Genomic DNA, 21,923 nt, shown 5'->3' on the forward strand with positions numbered 1-21,923 from the left:
TAACAGTATATCACAGACACAAATATTTATTTACAGCTTTGGATAAACACGACTCTTCCCTTTTGTTTCTAATAGGGTACACACAACCTAAGGAAAAGCAAAGAGTATTTTTTTATTTCTCAGAACTTAGTATACTAACTTATACAGTGTCTCCAATTTTAATCCACATTACCAAATTTTAGCATGTGTTAGTTACTTCATGCTTCAAATTAATATGTTTACAAATAACTACTTCTAAGTCTAAAACATTTATTGTTGAGTCAAATGTATAATCTACTTAAGCAATCAATTTTCTTCTTCAATGAGTTAACAATTAGATTTATCAAACTTTTAAATATTTATAAATATTTCTCATGTTTTTCCCTGCAAGTAATTTTTTCCAAACTCTGCCTTACAGAAATCAACTTCAAATACAATTATCTATAAAATTCAATTATGTCAAAATACTGAAAAGATTATTTACCCTAAAGAAAAGATCAAGAGAATCCTGAATTGAACGAGGAGGGAGTGGCTTTTTTCTTCGAGGAAGGTCAATGGAGAGGTCATTAAACTGTTCTCTTTTGGGAATAATCTCTCCACATCTGTAAGAATAAAAGACAACAAATGCAAGCATTTAGAAGTCTAATTACTATACAAAAGAAATACAAATATACTCCAGAAACACTGTTCTCCCACAGAACTTAACCAGGTACTGACAGACTGACTAGGCATAAGAAATACACAACATATAAAACTTTAATCATGCTTACTTTAAGCGTATTAAATCAATACAGGTAAAACCTCAATTGCAAGTATTTAAGCACTTCCTTAAAATGTGAAAAAGCCTGAGGTACCAGTATCCTGCATTTCTGAGAAAAAGCAAGGAAGCTGGTTTGGTTAGAACAGAATGAGCAAGGGGAAGAGTGGTAGGAGATTAAGTCAGAGATTACACATTAAGTACATTATACATTAATTGGGGGAGAGGGGTTGCTTAAAGGCAGATCATAAGGGGTTTTTGTAGATCACAGTGAGGATTTCAGCTTTTACTTTAAGGGTTACAAGCAGAGGGCTGCCATTAACTAACTTTCATTCTAAATGGATCACTTTGACTAATGTGCAGACTACAAAGAGACAAGGACAGAAACACAGAGACTAGTTTAGAAGGTATTACAACAATCCAGGCAAGAGATGACAGTGGCTTGGTCCAAAGTGGTGGCAGTGGTCAGGTTCTGGATGTATTGTGAAGAGTTGAAAGGATTTGCTGACATACGAGATGTAGGTGTGCAAGAGAAAGAGTTAAGAAATACACATTTCCGGAACTGTCATTACTGAGATAGGGAAGACTGCAGAGGAAGTTTTAGGAGGAATATTAAGTATTCAATTTTGGATTTTTTAAGTTCTTGAAATGGATAATTCATAATTCTTCATATTCGATAATGCCATTAATATATTGAAACGCTTTATAATAGTTGAAAACCAGTCAATTTAAACTATAATAGTTTTAAAAAAAACGAAAAACGGTAGTACATTTGGCAATCTGGCCAAACTAACCTACAGCCAGATGGGACAGAGGCTAAACATGGAAAATTACAATTTGAGGTATAAGGTAAATAGAATCTTCCTTCAGCCAGAAACTATTTTGTACTTAAAGAACTGTCTTAAAAGAAAATGACTGATAAAGGCCTTTGAGGAGATAGCTGTACCACTGCTGCTGTGGCCCCAGAGAACCCTGTTGTTCCCCGGACTTGCCAAACGCCTTGGACACTGTTCAGCCTGGCTGCCTGGTGTACCGACATCCGGGAGCCCCATCACTTTATGCGCTGGTACACACACCTCACACCTGGGTGCTGCACAGCTACAGTGCCTGCCTGATGCTGCTGGCACAAGGTGGCAGCCACCATTTTGACAAGGTCTTCTTTCTTCCTGTGCTGCCTATGGTCACTTCTATCAGAGGCAACCGAAATTTTCCTACCAAAAGAGATTTGGTTGGTTCCTCCACAAGTAAACAAAATAATGATAAAAAACTTTTCTTCTCTCTCTGACATGAACAAATTTTGCTTGGAAAGTGCATTGGAAGAAAGGGAAAGATCGCGGTCTATCATATTATTAACTGCTGATGGGCTCTCTAGGTTTTACAAAAAGGTGAGCTGTATTTTTAAGAAGTGGACTTTTTCTTTAGAATGGAGAGACAATATATGTATGGGTTTTGAGTATTTTGGGGGTGGTGGTGGGGGGTACTGAGTATTTTTAAAGAAAATTCCAGAACAAATGGAACAGAAGCAGTATTTAGAGAACAGTTTTCTTGAGCTGAAGAAAACCCCAAATCTTCAGATGAAAAAGCCCCATGATGTTCGAAGCAAATTTAACAAAAAATGTCAATACCTAGACGTAAACTAGTGAAGTTGTGAATTTCCAATAAATAAAGAAAAATAGAAAGAGAAAAACAGATTTTCAGGAAGAAAAAGATTACCCAAAAAATCAGATTTCTCCCAAGTGACGCAGAGTAACAGGATATGATGGAACAGTGTATGTAATATGTTGAGGGGGAAAAGCTATGTGTGACTCAATAATGCTATATTAAGTTCACGTGTAGAAGCCACAGAAATAATTCTTACTTATATAGGGGCTGTGAAAAATTCCACTCTCTCTGAAAAAAATGTATTCAGAGATGTACTATCAATAACTGGAAGATTAATCAAAATAGCACCTTTTGATGTGAAGTACATGGTAGACAAGCCCTGACAATGAGCATGAAAATTAATGAAATGTAGAAAGTAAATCTGAGTAACTAATGTAAACATGGCTAAAAAGCAAGCAAAAGTTAAAGATAATTCAAATTTTGATCTATTTTGATCTATTTCATATTAAAAACCCATTTTTAATAAAAACAATTTGGTTCAACAAAATAAGCAACTAACAGGAGTCTTTGCAGGGGAAAAAAAAATGAGTACTCCCAAAGAACTTGATATTCCACACAGTGATTAAAGAAAAAAAACCACACACACCAAAAAACATAGGTCCAAATTAACTGCTTTAGTCAGCACTAAAACACATGACAAAATATTTAAGTGCACCTTAGTTCTCACCCCACCAAGCATTTTTATAGAAAGTAATGACACTGAAAAAAGATGTTTGTATTAATGTTTCCCTATGACATAGGAAGGAAGATGAGATAAAAATTAAAACCTTCAGAACAGTTTTAAATCACTTGCCATAAAGCATTAAAAGGGAAAAGTGTTTTCTTGGAGACCACTTACGCTTTACAGATGATGGAGTGCTGAACCTCAAACTCCAAATTAGTAATAACAGGGCAAGTGTATACTCTAGTGGCTGAAACATCTGGTGAACTTTCTTCTCCAGGAACAGGTTCAGTCTTCCAAGTTTTATTTAATTTTTCCATATCCTCTTTCAGCTGGTCTAAGCACTGACTTAGAAATTCATGAGCATCCTAAGGCATAATATCTTTAATTAGATCAAAACATTTCTTGTCACAATAATAGCTTATCAACATTGTGATTTATACAACTAAAGCATTTGGAAATCAATAACATTATATAAAAAAGGTCAGATTTACTGTTTGGGGGTATAATATTTTGTGAATAAAAACAAATGATGGATTTTAAAGTCTTTACTATTCGTTGGCTTAGCATGAATGAATAAATGAATCACTTCTTACTTTGTTTCTTTAAAAAAAGTAATTTTTCTAAAATAGCCTTTGTAGCTAAAACAACCCAAATTCTGGTTCTGCTAGACCACATCTATATTATTAAAATATGATAAAATACACAGAAGAGTTATATTGACCCTTACCAGAAGTCCTCAAAGTTTTCAACCTGTGATGAACACACCTACATATACAAATCTCACTTTAAAATAAAAATCAGGTAACACACTAAAATCATTTCAATTTCCCGTCTCTAAAGTGTTTAAAAGCAACTGGTACTCACATTCTGCATATAACCAGAGAATCTCTCTGCTGTTGCTGAAATGGCATTTTTAACCTTCTTGAGCAAATCTTTTTTGGTCTCTGAATTACAGATATCTTTTTTAACAAGCAAATGTGCAAAACGTCTGATAAAACAAGAGACAAGTTTAGCAAGGTTTACAAAACACTGGATGGTATGATATTTTAAAGACTACTAACAATGGTACATAGAATTTTAAATATGTAAAATTCCAATATTCTATAATCAATAAGGTAAAAGCTTACCCAGGAAGTATGGAACAATTACCTGATAAGTGCATTGTGTGGAATTTTCTTCCATGGGATACCTTGCTTAACCAAGTCATTCGCAAATGATTGGAGTGAAAATAGGGATTGTAAAATAGCATTCATATAGCAGGTATTTCCCAAATTGGAGAAGCTGAAAATGAAAGAAATAGTACTTTTGAAGTCAACAGTAATTCCTGAAGTATGCTCACTAGAGCCGGGGTTCTCTGGTATAGCATGTATCAGAATCACTTGGAGGGCTTATTAAAATACACACTGTTGGGCCCCGATTCCAGAGTTTCCGATTCAGTAGGTCTAGACAAAGAAGACGCATAAACAACCATTTCTAACATGATCCCAGTTGATGCTGATGAGTCTAGCATAGGGCCGCACTTTGAGAACCACTGCATTGTAACTACTTTAGTTTCATCTCAAGAAAAATTACACATTTTCAGATGAATGCCTAAAAGGACTGGGGACTTACCCAAAGAGCTATTTGTTCTTATTTATAATATTAGTTTTTTCACTGAGCTATAACTTACTCATTTCTCTTGAGTATATGCCCAGAAGTACAACTGCTGCTGGTTCATAGAATATACGTTGTGTTTAGTTTTAGTGAATACTGCCAAACACTCTTCCAAAATTCACATTTAAAAAAAGACTTTTAATAGGAAATATTCTCAGACTTTCAGAAAAGTTGCACAAGAATAATCTTCTTTACCTAGATTCACCAATTGTTAACCTTTTGCACTATGTGCTCTATCATTTAATACCTCTCTATTTTTTTTCTGAGCCATCTGAGAATAAGTTGCAGAAATCATAGCTTTAGCTCTAAATCCTTCAGGGTACATTACATAAGAACAAGAACATTCTCTTATTTAACCAGAGTACAGTTATCAGCATTATACAATTAAATGCTAATAAAAGTCTTATGTAATATATTTTCTTTAATCCAGTATTATCAATTGACCCAATAATGTTCTTTATAGCATTTTTTTTCTCCCTAAGTATAAGATTCAGTCCAGGATAACATAATGCCTTTAGTTTTCATTTCTCTTTAATTTTCTTTTAATCTGGAATTAATTCTTCAGCTTTCTCTTTCTGGACATTGACCTTTGTGAAGAATACAGTTCCCCCTCACTCTTGGTTTTTAGTGGAATGTTCCTCATATTTGGTTTGCTATTTTCTCATGATGCGATTCAGCCCAGGCTGGAAGAGCACATAGTAATGCACAGTGACACTGTATCCTTTCAAGGACATCACATACAGAGGCACACAGTATTCTTGTGCTGTTCACTGATGATGTCAATTCTGAATACCCTTGAGAACTGCCACTTCTATGAGAAATATCAGGGTCTGGAATTACCCTACTGTCATAAACAATGAAAAAAATTGGACAAAATACTGGACAACACGCAGCCCAGGACTGTGATCTTTAAGAAAAATAAATGATGAACCCTACCATTATGAAGGGTCTTCAGCCTGCCGGTAATATGTCAACTGCAGTCCAGAGAGAGGCCAGAAATTTTGCTCAGTTAAGTTGAAAGAAATTGGAAGTCTGAGTGGCTGAGATTGCTAAAATTTCTGGACCTGAAAAGAGGGCACTGTGCAAAGGAAGAATTCCAAATATCTGCACAGAAACCTGGTTGCGTATTCGTTGAACATCAACCTGTGCATGCTTAGGGTGAGACCCCATGACACCAGGCAGGAAGAACATCAAGGAAACAATGATTACTGGGGAGCTATTAGCCGAACAGTCCCCAGAGCTCATGCAGAACCTAAAATTGAGTTCCCACCAGTCAGACAGGAGAGAGAGAGAGAGAACTAAATGAATTCCTGGGGCATTAAAGAACCCAGGGGGCCACGCTTTGGAGAAGGAATTAAATTAGCCTTAGAGCAGAAGCCACTCTAGATTTGAGCTCAAAGAGCTTAAAACAATCTTAAAGTCTTAAAACAATCAAACCCAACTGCAGTCAAGCATATTAAAACACCTATTATATGCTTCATGTGATCAAGGATGTGAAGAAAAACATAAATATGAGGAAAGAAGTAGAAAATATTAAAAAGCCTCAAATTAAACTTCTAGAGATAAAAAACACAATATTTGAAAGGAAAATTTTATTGAATGAGTTTCATAGCATATTAAACACCAAAGAAGGAAATACCAGTGAACTTGCAGACTTAGCAACATAAAATATCAAAAATGAGTGTTTATTTTGTATAATACATAAAATTTATATATTTTATATAATTTAAAATAAAATACATTTATATACTCTGTAAAATATTACATATATCATTTTATATAATATATAAAATGGATTTTACATAATATTGTAAATATTTTATACGGCACATGTTCTCTTATTCTCCCTCCTTTCTTACACAAAGGTAGCATACGATATATACGCTTCAGCAATTTTTTTTTTATCTTATCAATATGTTTTTTGTTATTTTCAGGTTTGTTTCTCATTATAGCCATTCTATTGGGTGTGAAGTGATGTCTCACTTTGGTTTTGACTTCATATACCCTCTTTTTTTCATTTTCTTTTCACAGTTGCACAATTCTACATTGTTTCTAGGAACTTGTCTAGTTATTTAATTTGTTGGTATACTTCTAGTCATATTATCTTCTTATAACTTTTTATTTTGGTATGGCTGGTAGTAATATAACCACTTTCATTTCTGATTTTAGTTATTTGAGTCTTCTCTTTTTGTTAGTTTATCTAAAGGTTTGTCAATTTTATTAATCTTTTTAAAGGATCAACTTTTGGTGTTATTTTCTCTATTATTTTTCTATTTTGTTTATCTCTGCTCTAATTTTATTATTCTCTTTCTTCTGCTAGCTTTGGGTTTAGTTTACTATTCTTTTTCTAGTTCCTTAAGATGTAAAGTTAGGTTATTAATTTGAGGTCATTTTTTAAAATTATGGTAAAATACACACAATATAAAATTTACCAAATAAGTGTACGGCTTAAAAAGCATTACATACGTTCACGTTGTTATGCTACTACCACCACCATCTAGCTCTAGAATTTTTTCGTCATTGCAAACTGAAACTCTGGCCTACTAAACAATTATTTCCCATTCCCCTCTCCCTGGCAACCACCATTCTACTTTCTGGCTATCATTTTCTACTGTAGGTAACTCATATAAGTGGAATCATACCGCATTTGTCCTTTGATGACTGCACTTAGCATGTCATCGCACTTGGCATGTCTTCAAGCTTCATCCATATTGTAGCATGTGTCAGAATTGCCTTCCTATTTAATGCTGTATATTCCGCATTTTGCTTAACCACTCATTCATTAATGGACACCTGGGCGGCTTCCACTTTTTGACTATTATGATCAACACTGCTATAAACATGGGTGTACAAATATCCGTTCAAGTCACTGATCTCAATTCTATACCCAGAAATAGACTTGCTGGATCATATGGTAATTTACTCTTAATTCTTTGAGTAAATGCAATATTGTTTTCCATAGCAGCTATACCAATTTATATTCCCACCAGCAAGGTTCTAATTTTTCCACATCCTCATCAGCACTTCTTTTTTAATGTAGGCATTTACTGCTATAAAATTCCCCGAGCACTGCTTTTGCTGTATCCCATTAGTTTTGGTACACTGTTTTAGCTTTCATTCATCTCTAAGTATTTTTAAATTTCCCTTATGATTTCTTCTTTGACTCACTGGTTGTTTAAGAGTATGTTGTTTAAACAAGCATTGGTGAGGATGTGAAGAAAAGGGAACCCTGGTGCACTGCTGGTGGGATTGCAAATTAGTGCAACCACTATGGAAAACAGTACGGAGGTGCCTCAAAAAATTAAAAATAGAACTACCTTATGACCCAGCAATTCCACTTCTGGGTATTTACCTGAAGAAATCCAAAACATTAATTTGAAAAGATACATGCACCTCTATGTTCATTGCAGCATTATTTACAACAGCCAAGATATGGAAGCAATCAACGTGTCCATCAACAGATGACTGGATAAAGAAGATGTGGTACACAGATATAATGGAGTATTACCCAGACTTAAAAAAGAATGAAATCTTACCGCTTGCAACCACATGGATGGACCTAGAGGTTATTATGCTAAAGTGAAGTAAATCAGACTAAAACAAATACCATATGATTTCACTTATATGTGTAATCTAAAAAAAAAACCAAAAAAAAAACACCAGAAAAAACAAAATAAAGGAACAAACAAAACAGAAAGAAACTCATAGATATAGAGAACAAACTGATGGTTGTCAAGACGGGTTGGGAAGTTGGGTGAAAAAGGTGAAGGGACTAAAAAGTACAAATTGGGCCTGTTGGGCTGTCATAACAACATAGAATGTGAGAATTCCTCCCACAGACACTCCAGGTTAAGGTCTGTGTCATAAATTTTATCAAGTCTCTTTTACTGCTGAACTATTTCTAATTCCTTTAATCATTTCTTTTATGCTACTGCAATTGAAATAATTATACATATTTATAGCTGAAAAAAGATACTCTGAGTAACCTTATTTTAATTTTAAAAAAAGAAATATTCTAGCTTAAAAAAAGTACCAATTGGCAGTTACAAAATAGTCAAGGGGATGTAAAGTACAGCATAGGGAATATAGTCAATAAAATGTAATGACTATGTATGGTGCTAGGCGAGTACTAGACTTATCGGGGGGATCACTTGGTAATTTATATAAATGCATGACCATTATGCTGTACACCTGAAACTAATACAATATTGAATGTCAACTGTAATTTAAAAATAAATAAAAATAAAAGAATGCATTAGGCAAAAAAAAAAAAAGTATGTTTTTAAATTTCCACATGTTTCCAGTTTTCAGGTACACTGCTGGACTTTGGTTTGTTTCTCTACTTAGAAGACAGATTAAAGGTGATAGTATTCTTTGTATCCTAGTAATGCTGAAGGTGATGAGTGCTTTTCTTTGCATTCATGTGTTTTGGAGGACTTGTGAGGAACACTGGAATTAGATAGCCTTCAATATCCTCTAGACCTGGCAGTTTTCTACTCAGTTTAAGTCCTTTGTCCTGAGTACTTAGCCTACTTGAAACAGTACACTCTAATTCCTGGAAGAAGTTTGAAAAAAGGAAAGCTGCATTTCTAGAGATGGGTACAGGTATGATACAGAAATTAAAGAAACACTGCAGGTAGACAGGGAGCCTGGAGCACCAAAGGAGAGTAATTCAGGAGGACACCAAAGCACTCTGAAGGAGGTGAATGACGGAGACCAGAAGTAGACTATAAAATACACAAAAGCGGGCAATAAAAAAAAATGAGACAAGACCAAGGTAGACAGAGAAAAGATCTAGATGAAAAATGGTCACAAAATGGGATAGGTAAGACTAACATAAGAATGTTGTTTGGTAAGGAGACAGCAAGATAATTTTAGGCAGACCAATCAGAATGAAGAACAAAGGAAATTAAGAATTAAACTGAAAGATAAATACAAGACAGAGCAGAAAAGACGATGCTCAGAGAAAAGAACAGGTAAGCAGAGAATAAAGTGAAATGTTTTCACTGCAAATTTTATGCTGTTTTCTAAGATATGAAGCATATAAACTACTTTGGAAAAGCCAAATTGGCAGACACCACTCATTCAAGTAAAAATATAATCTTAAACCTGGTAGAAAAACAGTAATTTGAGTGAGATTAAAAACAAACAAGCTGGGAGCGGCTGGTTAGCTCAGTTGGTTAGATAGAGGTGCTTTTAACAACAAGGTTGCCAGTTCGATCCCCACATGGGCCACTGTGAGCGGTGCCCTCCACAACTAGGTTGAAACAACTAGAAACAACTAGCTCCCATTAGACTTGGAGCTAATGGGTCCTGGAAAAACACACTTAAAACAAACAAACAAACAAACAAACAAACAAACAAGCTGGTAGGTTTGGGAAGAACAAGTTGGTAACAGTAATCAAAAATGTCAAAATGCCTTCCTTAGCCTTAACAATTCCACTTCCAAGACTTTATCCTATAGAAGCGTCCAAACAAATATTAAAAACATATGCATATAAGAATGTTCATTCTAGCCTGGATTATAATTGGAATAAAGGGGAAATCTAAATGCATACTAACATGGTTGAAGGTTATATATTAATATTTGAGAATTCCCAGGATGAACGTGGAGTGGGAAAAAATGAGGGAACAGAGAAGTAATATAGGCACAGTGGTTAAGAATGCAAGTGGAGTCCAATTGCCGAGATTTACTACAGGTATACTATTGACTGTATCACCTTGAGCAAGTTAATTAACTTTTCTAAGGCTTAGTTACTTCATCTATTAGGTGGGTGCAAAAGTAATTGTGGTTTAAAAGGTTAAAAATAATTGCAAAAATTATTGGCACAATTACTTTTGCACCAACCTAATAAAAAAGCAGACTTTTAATACATCTAGTTCACAGAGCTATTATAAGGATTTAAAGGGAAAAAAAATCCATTAAAAACTTAGCACACAGTATCTGGCACATAACAAACACTTCAGGTAAGATTACTATTATTATTAATTATTATACTATGATCTTATTTTTGTGTTAAATAAAAATTAAGAATGGAGGGGTTGGGGAGGATATAAATAAAACCTAATGCTGAAGTATCTCAGGAGTAGGATGAAGTATATGGGATTGGAAATTACTTATTTTCTGCTTTATAATGAATATTTTTTATATATATATATATATATATATATATATATATATATATATATATATATATTTTTTTTTTTTTTTAAAGTTCAAAAATTGTACCACATAACAGACTTATTATTTATGGATGTGATAAATCTTTAATAAGTGAGCAAATATTTTAGAACTGTACTCAATATGATTCCTTTCATCATTTTTTACATCAGTCAAAACATACATGAATTGAATCACTTTATAAAAAGAAAGCTAAGTAAAACAATTTACCTACCCCTGCAGTTGTTGCTGTTGATGAGAGGAAAGGGGCAATCTTGGTTTGTTCCAGCCAGTATAGTCTTGGTTACACCTCAGTTTTTTAACAGAAAGAGGAGCTGGCTGAGGAAGAAATCCCAAACTTCTTTTGGCAGAGGGAGTTTGGCTTGAAACATTAGTCCTATAAAAAAGAACAGGGGGCGGCCCGTTAGCTCAGCTGGTGAGAGCGCGGTGCTGACAGCACCAAGGTTGCCAGTTCGATCCCCGCATGGGCCACTGTGAGCTGAGCCCTCCTTTAAAAAAAAAAAAAAAAAAAAAAGAATAGACAATGAAGGGGCAAAACAATTTTGAGGGAGGGGGGTGGTAGATGATGGTAAAGGGGATCCAACATATGGTGATGGAAGGAGACCTGACTCTGGGTAGTGAACACACAATGTGATGTATAGATGATGTATTGCAGAATTGTTCCCCTGAAATCTGTGTAACTCTACTAACAATTGTCACCCCAATAAACTTGAATTAAAAAGAAAAAAAAACAATTTTGAATGCTACTTTTCCCCCCCAGTAGATTCAGAGAAGTCAATGTCTAAGAAAAAAGAAATCTAAATTTGGGGAAATATCAATAATAATGATCACTTGAGAAAATTCCACAAATGTAAGTCTGTTGATAGAGAACTGAAGAGGCATATAATACCGTACAATCAAAATAATCCAAGTTAATGGCTTGAGAAAAACTATAGTTTTACTTTTTTATTCACTTTTATCCACTTAATGGATATCATACATTAGTTTACCTAGTCTTGAAAACATTTAGCCAGTTCACTTTTTCTACTATGACAAAAAAATGACACTACCAATATTCTTACCCAATCTCCTTGAGAACTCCCTCCAGTTTATATACTTAGAAGTGAAAATGTTAGAAGTATTTTCAATTTTCATTTTTAATTTTCCTAGATAGTATTTTTTTCCAAAAAGGCTGTACCAATTTATATTTCCACCAAGTGAATTTTCACTTCTTCACAGTCTCCATTAATTATTACCAATCTAATGAATGAAACATGATCTCTCATTATTATTTTATTTTCCTGATTACTACTGAAGTCGAACAAACTGTTTACTCTTTGAATTACATTTGTGTACCCTTAGTTTTACACTGGGTTCTTATAAAATTTGCAGTTTTTTTTAATATAGTCTATGTTCTAATCCTTTGTCTATTAGTCTAAGTTTCAAGTTTTTACATAGTCAAATTTATCAATCTTTTTTAGAGTTTCACTTTTTGTGCCTTAAGAATGATTTTGTAACACAAGGTCACAGAAATGTTTTCCCTTAAAGTTTTAAATCTTGTTTTCCCTCCTACTTAGGTCTTTAATCTGCTTGGATGTTCATTTTTTTGTACGTCGTGAAGTAGGAATGTGATTTACTTTCTTATAAAGAAAAAACAAATGTCTCCTAACGACTTACTGTCTCGGTAGGCCATCCTTTAGCCATTGTTTGGTTTTGTTACTTTAAAAAAAAAAAAAAGTGAAATAGAATAATTATACCGAAAAGTGTATAAAAATCAAATGTGTACCACTGTGGTGTGGGATGTCAATAGTATGGAAAGTTGTACATGTGTGGGGACAGGAGGGATATAAAAACTGCACTTTCTGCTTAAGTTTGCTATAAATCTAAAACTGCTCAAAAAATAAGGTTTACTAATTTTTTAAAAAGTGTAGTGTGGAGCTTACTAAATTTTTATAAAGCAAATAACTATGTAACAATCACTAACGTCAAAACCCCCTAAATGCTTCTTCCTAAACACAACCCTGATCCTCTACCTGAAAGTTATCACTAGCTTTCTATCAGGTTTGTCCATAATGCACTACTGAACGTTGTTGTTTGGACAATGCAAGGTATATTTGTTTCCATCTTTTTGCTCTCAACTTTTCTGAATCTTTATATTGTAGTTGTTTCTCTTTTAAATAGCAAATAGATTATTATTCTTCCTTTAAAATCTAGTCCATCTTTCTCTTTAACTGGAACATTTAGTATATTTATATTTAATATCATTACTGATTTGGGTTTCTGGTTTTTTAAAATTAATTAATTAATTTATTTATTTATTAGTTTCCGGTACGCAAGACAAAGTAATACTTAGACGTTTATCATTTATATCCCTCACACTGTGTGAACCCCCCTCCCCCCATCCACTATCCCTCTGACATCGCACAGAGCCATTACATTTCCACTGTCTCTATTCCTAATGCTGTACTCCGCTTCTTGTAAGTGTATGCATACATATATATACATATACATACATACATATAAAATTATAGTTCGCATTCATTATTGTTTAGCTTCAAGTGTACAGTACAGTGATCAGGCATCTACATCATCCCTGAGGTGGTCTCCCAAATGGGACAAGTGTCCATCAGATACCCTACAAAATCTTTACATTATTGATTACATTCCCCAAATTAATTTTCAAAACCCTGTGACCATCTTGTGGTTACCGACTGTTTTCTAATCCCCTCACCTTCCACCTTATCCCCACCCCCCCCGCCCATCTAGCAACCCTGTTTTTCCTCTATGTCTCCAAAACTGTTTCTGATTAGTTCATTCACTTATTCTTTTCTTTAGATTCTACATATAAGTGAGATAATATGGTACTTGTCTTTCTCTGTCTGACTTATTTCACTTAACATAATGTCTTCTAGGTCCATCCATGTTGTTGCAAATGGTAAGATTTTTCTTCTTTATGGCTGCGTAATACTCCATTGTATAAATGTACCAATTTCTTAATCCAGTCTCTACCGATGGGCATTTCGGTTGTTTCCATGTCTTGGCTATTGTGTATAGTGCTGCAATAAACATATGAGTGCATAAAGATTTTTGAATTAGAGTTTTGGACTTCTCCGGATAGATACCTAGGAGTGGAATTGCTGGATCATAAGGTAGCTCCATTTTCAGATTTTTGAGATACCTCCATACTGTTGTCCATAGTGGCTGCACCAATCTGCATTCCCACCAACAGTGCACAAGCGTTCTCTTTTCTCCACATCCGCGCCAGCACTTGTTGTTTGTTGATTTATTGATGGTAGTCATTTTGACTGGAGTGAGGTGGTATCTCATTGTGGTTTTTATTTGCATTTCTCTGATGGTTAGTGAGGTTGAGCATTTCTTTATATGTCTGTTTGCCATCTGTATGTCCTTTTTAGAAAAATGTCTCTTCATGTCCTCTGCCCATTTTTTAATTGGGTTGTTTGTTTTTTTGGAGTTGAGTGAGTTTTTTATAAATTTGTGATATTAACCCCTTATCAGATATATCATTGGCAAATATCTTTTCCCATGCAGTAGGATCCCTTTTTGTTTTATTGATGGTTTCTTTTGCTGTGAAAAAACTTTTCAGTTTGATGTAATCCCACATGTTTATTTTTTCTCTTACTTCCCTCGCACGAGGGGATATATCAGTAAAAATCTTACTCCGGGTAATGTCTGTGAAGTTTCTTCCTATATTTTCTTCTAGGACTTTTATGGTTTCAGATCTTACATTTAAGTCTTTAGGCCATTTTGAATTTATTTTTGTATATGGTGTAAGGAGGTGGTCCAGCTTCATTTTTTGCATGTCTGTCCAGGTTTCCCAGCACCATTTATTGAATAGACTGTCTTTACCCCACCGTACATTCTTGCTTCCATTGTCATAGATTAAATGGCCATATAGGCATGGATTTATTTCTGGGCTCTCTATTCTGTTCCACTGATCTATGTGTCTGTTTTTATGCCAGTACTGGGTTACTGTTTTAATATCCTGTCTACTAATTCTATCATCTGTGTCATTGCTGAGTCAGTATTTACTAACTTTTATCCTCCTTATGAGTTGTATTTTCCTGCTTGTTTGTATGCCTAGTAATGTTTTCTCAGATGGCAGATGTGACTTTTATCTTGTTGGGTGCTGGATTTTTTCTGACTTCTTTAACATTCTTGAATTTTGTTCTGAGATGTGGTTAGGTTACCTGTAAACAGTTTGATCTTTTTGGGTCTTGCTTTTAAGATTTATGATGTGGGACCAGAGCGGCAATTAGTCTAGAGATAATTTTCTTCACTAATGAGGCAAACCCTTTCTTAGCATTCAAACTGCTATTAGGAACAAGAACTACGTCAGGCTTTAGGTGAACGCCAAGTATTATTCCCTTAGATCCCTTTGGGTGGTTTTTGAGAACCACCTTGAAAACTGGCCTTGGCTAGTTTTCTCACCTACATAAGCTGATTGGCACTCAACTGAATATTCAAGGGGACCCTCTGCACATTTCTGCGATTCTCTCCGTGCAGCTTTCCCATATGGTACTCCTGAATTCTAGCTGCCTTGGCCTCCCTGGACTCCTAGCTCTATTTTTCTGAACTCAGGAAGAGCACAGGGCTCCTCCTGGCTCTCCCTTTGTGTGGCCGCGTAGAAACTTTCTCTAGCAAACAAGCTAGGCAGTCATAAGGCTAATTTCATTTATTTCTCATCTCCCAGGCATCAATGTCCTTCACTGCCTCATGTCCAATGTCTTAAGATCCCTTGTGTCTTATGATTTGTTCAGGCTTTTAGTTGTTTCATGAAGGAGGGTAATCTGGTCCCTGTTACTCCATCTTTGCCAGAAGAGGAAGTCATCTTTAACTTTTTAATATATTTAATTTAACTGTGGCCTCCTCTCAAATAAAAGGAACTTAAAAATTTCCCTGTACTCTTCCCCACTTCTGTATTTCTTATTGTCTAGTATTTTGCTTTTAATGCTACTATATCCTCATTTTATAAAAACTATCAAAATGTATTTAGGTGCATAGAATAACCCTGGACCAATATTAAAGTAGTTGCCTCTGGCAAGACAAAATGCACAACTAGGACTTAGGAAACAAAGGGAGATTTATTTTTCACTGTATATACTCTGTAACTTTTGAAGTTTCTACCATATGCATTATTAGTTATACAAAAGAATAAATTTTAAAAGTATTTAGATTTTAAAATACGCTTTTAAAATTATTTTGCTCACTGCTATTTCTTCCACTTCTTTCTTTGTTTCAATTTTCCTTTTGCTGAATAAATTCTCTCTGTGTTATCTAAAAACAGCATTGTTTATCTGCATTCTTTAATTATAATTTAGCTGGACATAGAATTCTTTGATGCTACCATTCCAGTGCCTTCTGTTCCTATTGCTGCTAATGTCAGTCTGTTTTACCTTTATAGACGACATATTTTCTTCCAGTAGTTTTTAAAATTTCTTTACCCATCATCTTCTACAATGCAGATTTTTTTTTTTTTTTTAAATATTTGCTGTTTGGCATTTGTTGAGGTAACTTTTCCATGTGTGAACTTTCATCATTTTCATCCATTATTTCTTTGACAAATTCCTTGCCTTTATTCCCCTTAGTCTGCCCCCCCCCCAACTGCTATTAAGACATGAAGGTAGACCAAGGAGCCCAACATAAATCTCTTAATTTCATTTACATTTACCATCTCCTCTCTGTGCTATATTCCATGATCAGACCTTTCTGATATACTTAGCAGTTGCCTCAGTCTGGACCTCTAATCTGCACAGGACTTCATGTTAGGGGCTCAGAATTCTTGCCTCTATGCACATAACACTAAAGCAGATGCCAATCACTGCAATTCCCATTTCTGTGTATTTGCTCTCTGCTTGGGGAGCATCAGGTAAGCAGCACATTTATGGTTCCAAACCTAGGTAGTTATATATTAATAGAAGTGTTTTGCCTTGGTTTACTAGCACAAAGAGCAGTTCTAGATACCCACCTTCACATAGCTTCATGTAAGAAACCAAGTTCTGGTCTGGGGTCATGTTCAGTTCCCAATCTCACGCTGGTTTTGAAGACCCAGAGCTAAATACTTGACTCCTGTTTGTGTTTTCCATGTGCCTTATGGCATAGGCCTTCACTCATGATTAGTTTTCCCACTGATCTGGAAATTTTCACCTTATCTTAGAGTATAGCTTTGCATTAAAATTTTTTTCCCTTAGTCAGGGCTATGTGCAATGAATATGCTCATTCTATTATTTTGACAAGAAATTTGTATTGTATTTAATAAATCATTTATAAATCAAATTTGGTATTTGAAAAAAGCTTAGAGTCTTTTAAGATTCTTCTAATAAACAGAATTATGTCAAGCTTCCACTCTCTTAAATTCAAATAACCTGGTTACCACTGTAGTCATTCAGTGCTTGACAGAGACCACTCAAGGCTAAATGTACAGTTTCAAATTCTTTACTCCAGTACTCGCTTCGGCAGCACATACACTAAAATTGGAATGATACAGAGATTAGCATTCCTCTGCGCAAGGATGACATGCAAATTCATGAAGCGTTCCATATTTTTTTTGGCTTAGTGTCTCTCAAACATGTATTTCTGTAAATTCAGTATCCGTGTGAAAGGTCAGCTTTCTATTTTTTCTTTCCTATGTGTTTACCACAATTTTTTCCCCCAAATATTTTACTTAAAAGCTGAGGTGCAGTCTTTTAGAATGCCTGGAAATAAAGGTTGTTGTTTTTTTAAATTTTGTACTCCACCTTAATCATTTTATATAAATAATCAAGATGTTTTTACCACTCTGAATTAAATTCTAGTAAAAAAAAATCTGACTTCCTTGGTCATCATACAGCGTATTTGTTACACACCACCTGTGTCCCCACTTTTCACATTTACTCCTGCTCCTCTGTGCCGCATTCCGTAATCACGCCCTGACAAGTGTTTAGCAGCTTTCAATAAATCTCAAAAAAATTTATCTGTATCCATAGAATCAGCTATTAATTTTCTGACTAGCCTTTTCCAGTAAGAGACTCATTAATGTGAAACTTGCTTTTTAAAAGAAAATGGCTTAACTTTTGGTAGGTAGCTTAGCAAACACACAGGTAATAAAGGCAATTCAAAAATGCCTCAGAAGAGAGATCTTAATACTCTCATCACTTGGGATGATGGAAAATACACTGGTCTAAATCTGATCGCATTGCCAGTCACCACCTGTAGCCTCCGTACAAATCTTCCTAGAACTCAGTTTATTCATTTCTTGAAAAACGTAAAAAAAGAAGAGATGGAACTAAACTATTTGTAGAGTACTTTCCAACTGAAATGTCATGAGCCTATGATTCTTATCAATTCTGTTATTTTAAATTAGGGTATTCACTGAGAGTGTAACATACAGCCTATCCCATCATTCAATATTCTGAAGAAGAGCTCTTTAAGTTCTTTACAAGGCATACAACCAATGCCTACCTGTCTAGATTAGTAGTGCCAGAAGAGTAGTCCTTAGATCCAGCTCTGCTACCATAAAAGGATGACGACTGCAAGGGTAAAAGCCCTATAAAATGAACAAACACAGGAAAAATTTAATTCCTAAATCAACCATCCAATAAAATTATGCATTGGGCTTGATTATACTTAACTTGTCTCCCTTTCTTTTCAATAAATGCTGTGGAAAAGATTATAATAGCAAAGAATACTATCCTGCCCCAAAGCTCCACAAATTTGCTTCTAATTTCTAACCATTTTTTAAAACCTGGTTTCTCTGATTTCCTCCATAGCACTAAATACTGTATCTACTACTATTTTTTGATTCACTTTGAACAGTATAAGTTAACTCCTTATTAGGAAAAATTAGAAATTTCTCATTTACATCACCCCGACTCTTGTCTTCTTCTCTCCAACTTTAGTTCTACTGATTAACTTTGTAACTTTAATACACTTAAAAAATCTACATTTTGTTCCATGAATCTTCTTATGTTCCATGAACCTTCTTATCACTTGACCACTTACTTCCCTCTCTCTCTCCCTCTTTCACATTCACTTTTGTAAGATGTACCTTAACTTAACCCTCCTGTATTGTGAATGGGATTGCAAATTGATGCAGCCACTATGGAAAATGGTTTGGTGGTTCCTCAAAAAATTAAAAATAGAACTACCTTACGACCAGCAATTCTACTTCTGGGTATTTATCAGAAGAAATCCAAAACACTAATCTGAAATAGATGACTGGATAAAGAAGATATGGTAAACAGATACAATGGACTATTACTCAGCCATAGAAAAGAATGAAATCTTACCATTTGTGACATGGATGGACCTAGAGGGTATTATGCTAAGTGAAATAAGTCAGACTGAGAAGGACAAATATGTGACCCCACTTATATATGGAAAATAAAGAACAAAATAAATGAATAAACAAAAGAGAAACAGTCTTATAGATACAGAGAACAAACTGATGGTTGCCAGAGTAGAAGGGGATTGGGGAGCTGGGTGAAAAAGGTGAAGGGGTTAAAAAATACAATGTATATACTTATAAGAAGTGGAGTACAGCATTAGGAATAAAGACAGTGGAAATGTAACGGCTGTGTGCGATGTTAGAGGGAGAGTGGGGGGGGGGGTTGACACAGTGTGAGGGATATGAATGATAAACGCCTAAGTATTACTTTGTTTTGTGCACCTGAAACTAATAAAAAAATAAAAAGTAATACAAACTGGAAGTTACAAAATAGTCACTGGGATGTAAAGTACAGCATAGAGAATATAGTCAATAATGTTGCAACAACTATGTATAGTGCCAAGTGGGTACTAGACTAATTGGTATAAATTATATAAATGTATAAACACTATGCTGTATACCTGAAACTAATATTGACTGTCAACTGTAACTGAAAAAGTAAATTAAAAACAAGATGTAGAAAGTGATTTCCTTTGATTTAAAGTGCTTACTTTAGGAGAACCATCATGAATAAAGCCTGTTGCAAACAACTTAAATGCTCCACCTAGATTCCTTCTGACCGCATTTTTGTGTTTTCCTTCCCACACCAATTTAGGTATATTTTCTTGATTTGCTGGGAATTTAGGCTACAAGGTGTTGAAGCCTTAACTTCAACATTGTTAAGGCTTATTACATCTGTAAGAATTCTATTTTCTAACTATAGGTTGATTGTAAAAGCTGAAAACCAATAAATGGAGTTTATATAATGTACTATTATTTCAGAGGTAAAAATTAGAGCTACTCCTTTCTGTAGGAGTGCAATGTCACAATTCTGTACCACTAAAAGGAGACCATTCCTAGAGTTACGATCAAATGAATTCCCTTAAACTCTCAATTTATCAAATTTATGCCATATTTTCGTTTGCTTCAATTTAAAGTTGACATAATATTCAAATCAATACTAGATAGCTGAGTCTCTAGTGTAGAGGATCAGAGAGAGAGGTTAAGTGCAGGAAGCACTGATAAAAATTCATGGACAGTTTAACTTTCAGTTTTTGTAAAAACAGAGTACAAGGTGAGATTAAACAACAGCTTGAAGCAACAATTTCAATATCTTCTAGAACTTCTAATAAGCAGCAACACCAATGAACTTTAATTTCAACCACTTTAAGTCCTTGGAATCATTCTATTGTCCAGTTACTTTGATAATAAAAGAGCTGAATTCTAGGCAGTTAAATAGGAAAGACGGTAAAGTCTAGAGTCTTCGTAAATAGAATATTTATATTGTATTACATTACATTGCATTATAATTGGTGTAAAAATATATATTTCTAATACTTTAACAGAGTACTGGATACAAATTGGTGCTTAATAACTAGTACTAACTTATGCAGTATTCCTGAAAAGTAGTGAGGTATGTCCCAGGTTAGGGTTTTATTTCTAGTCTATACAATGTATCATATAATAAATGAGTATCTTACATATAAAGGCCAAATACTTACCAGACGTCCTATTCTCTTCTGACTGTTTCAAACTCAGCTGCTTCTCTCTACTGCTGGTTAAATACTTTCTTGAGGGATCTGTCATAGCCTTGTTGTTCCTACAGTTAATAATTTAATTCAATATATATTCGTGTAAAGATATAATTCTTAATTTTAAATAGTTGTCATTAAAAAATTTACATTGCAAGTGCTGAATTCATTGATTTGCTAGGAAGTTAGGCTACAAGGTGTTAAAGACTCAAGAGGTCACAGACTTAAGCAAATGAGAATCGTGAAAATAAGCTTTCATTACCGTCAAAAGCCAATCCAATCCATAACCCTGGTAACTAAGCAAAAATGAAGGAGCATTTTATTTATACAAAAGGCAAATGAGAGACAGCAAGATTATATGGATTTTCTTAGCCAAAGTCAAGAGTAGATGAAATGATTTAGCTACTAAGACCAAAAGAATCAATTAAGAAGTAAACTATTCAAGCTTGACTATTAAGTAGGTTTAAAAAGTAAAGCAAATAAACACACCAAAATGTTCTTAGTTTATAGATTTGAAACACTATTTACTAAATGTCAACATCATTTAAATTCACAGTGATTAAAGTATTTTAAGTTCATGAACACAAAGTTAAAATTTCGTCAGTTCCATTTCCCCCTCCAAACCTATATAAGTAGAGTTGGTCCATTCAGATACACGCTCATGCTTTGATTAAAAGTACTTACTTTAGGAGAACCATCATAAATAAAGCCTGCTAGCAGACAACTCCACCCAGATTCCCTCTGACCCCATTTTTGTATCTGCTTTTCCACACTAATTTAAGTATATTTTTGGTATCAGTACCTAGGGATACCCCTAATAACATTCTATTATTTTGGTTTCCTTAGGGATAGTCTGAGATCACACTAACGTTTCGTTTCCTGCACTTCACTGTCTTGCCTTCTGCATTCCCTTCCTGGTATTCCCTGGGAATACATCCTTAATAAGTCACTTGCACACTAGTCTCCATTTCAGGGTCTGCTTTCTGGAGAACAACAGCTGGTTCCAGGAAGCACACTAAGGACAGGATTCTGGAATTGGATCACTTGTTTGGCAATGGCAACAGAAATCCCATTGCTGATAGTAACACCTCTGT

At 34.6% G+C, this 21,923-nt stretch overlaps 1 protein-coding gene and 1 non-coding gene across 7 annotated transcripts in view; one reads left to right on the forward strand and one right to left on the reverse strand.

The window, feature by feature from the left end:
* Window positions 1-21,923, reverse strand: part of USP37 (ubiquitin specific peptidase 37) — a 77,227-nt gene that overhangs the window by 30,858 nt on the left and 24,446 nt on the right. For 5 of the 6 annotated variants that reach the window (XM_074313360.2, XM_074313366.2, XM_019741852.3 and 2 more), the window contains 7 exons: window positions 20,800-20,897; window positions 18,334-18,418; window positions 11,111-11,272; window positions 4,212-4,343; window positions 3,927-4,050; window positions 3,237-3,427; window positions 464-581 (listed from right to left, as the gene is read on the reverse strand). In XM_074313360.2, the coding sequence (XP_074169461.1) occupies window positions 464-581; window positions 3,237-3,427; window positions 3,927-4,050; window positions 4,212-4,343; window positions 11,111-11,272; window positions 18,334-18,418; window positions 20,800-20,897 (910 nt within the window). The remainder of the gene's footprint in view (window positions 1-463; window positions 582-3,236; window positions 3,428-3,926; window positions 4,051-4,211; window positions 4,344-11,110; window positions 11,273-18,333; window positions 18,419-20,799; window positions 20,898-21,923) is intronic. The other variant, XM_074313372.2, reaches the window with a different exon arrangement.
* LOC141568013 (U6 spliceosomal RNA) lies at window positions 17,337-17,439 on the forward strand. The gene has a single exon (XR_012491028.1). It is a non-coding gene; the product is annotated as a U6 spliceosomal RNA (small nuclear RNA).

Source organism: Rhinolophus sinicus, chromosome 17, assembly GCF_057876585.1.
Source record: "Rhinolophus sinicus isolate RSI-liver-muscle chromosome 17, RSI-T2T, whole genome shotgun sequence".
NCBI classification, from domain to species: domain Eukaryota; kingdom Metazoa; phylum Chordata; class Mammalia; order Chiroptera; family Rhinolophidae; genus Rhinolophus; species Rhinolophus sinicus.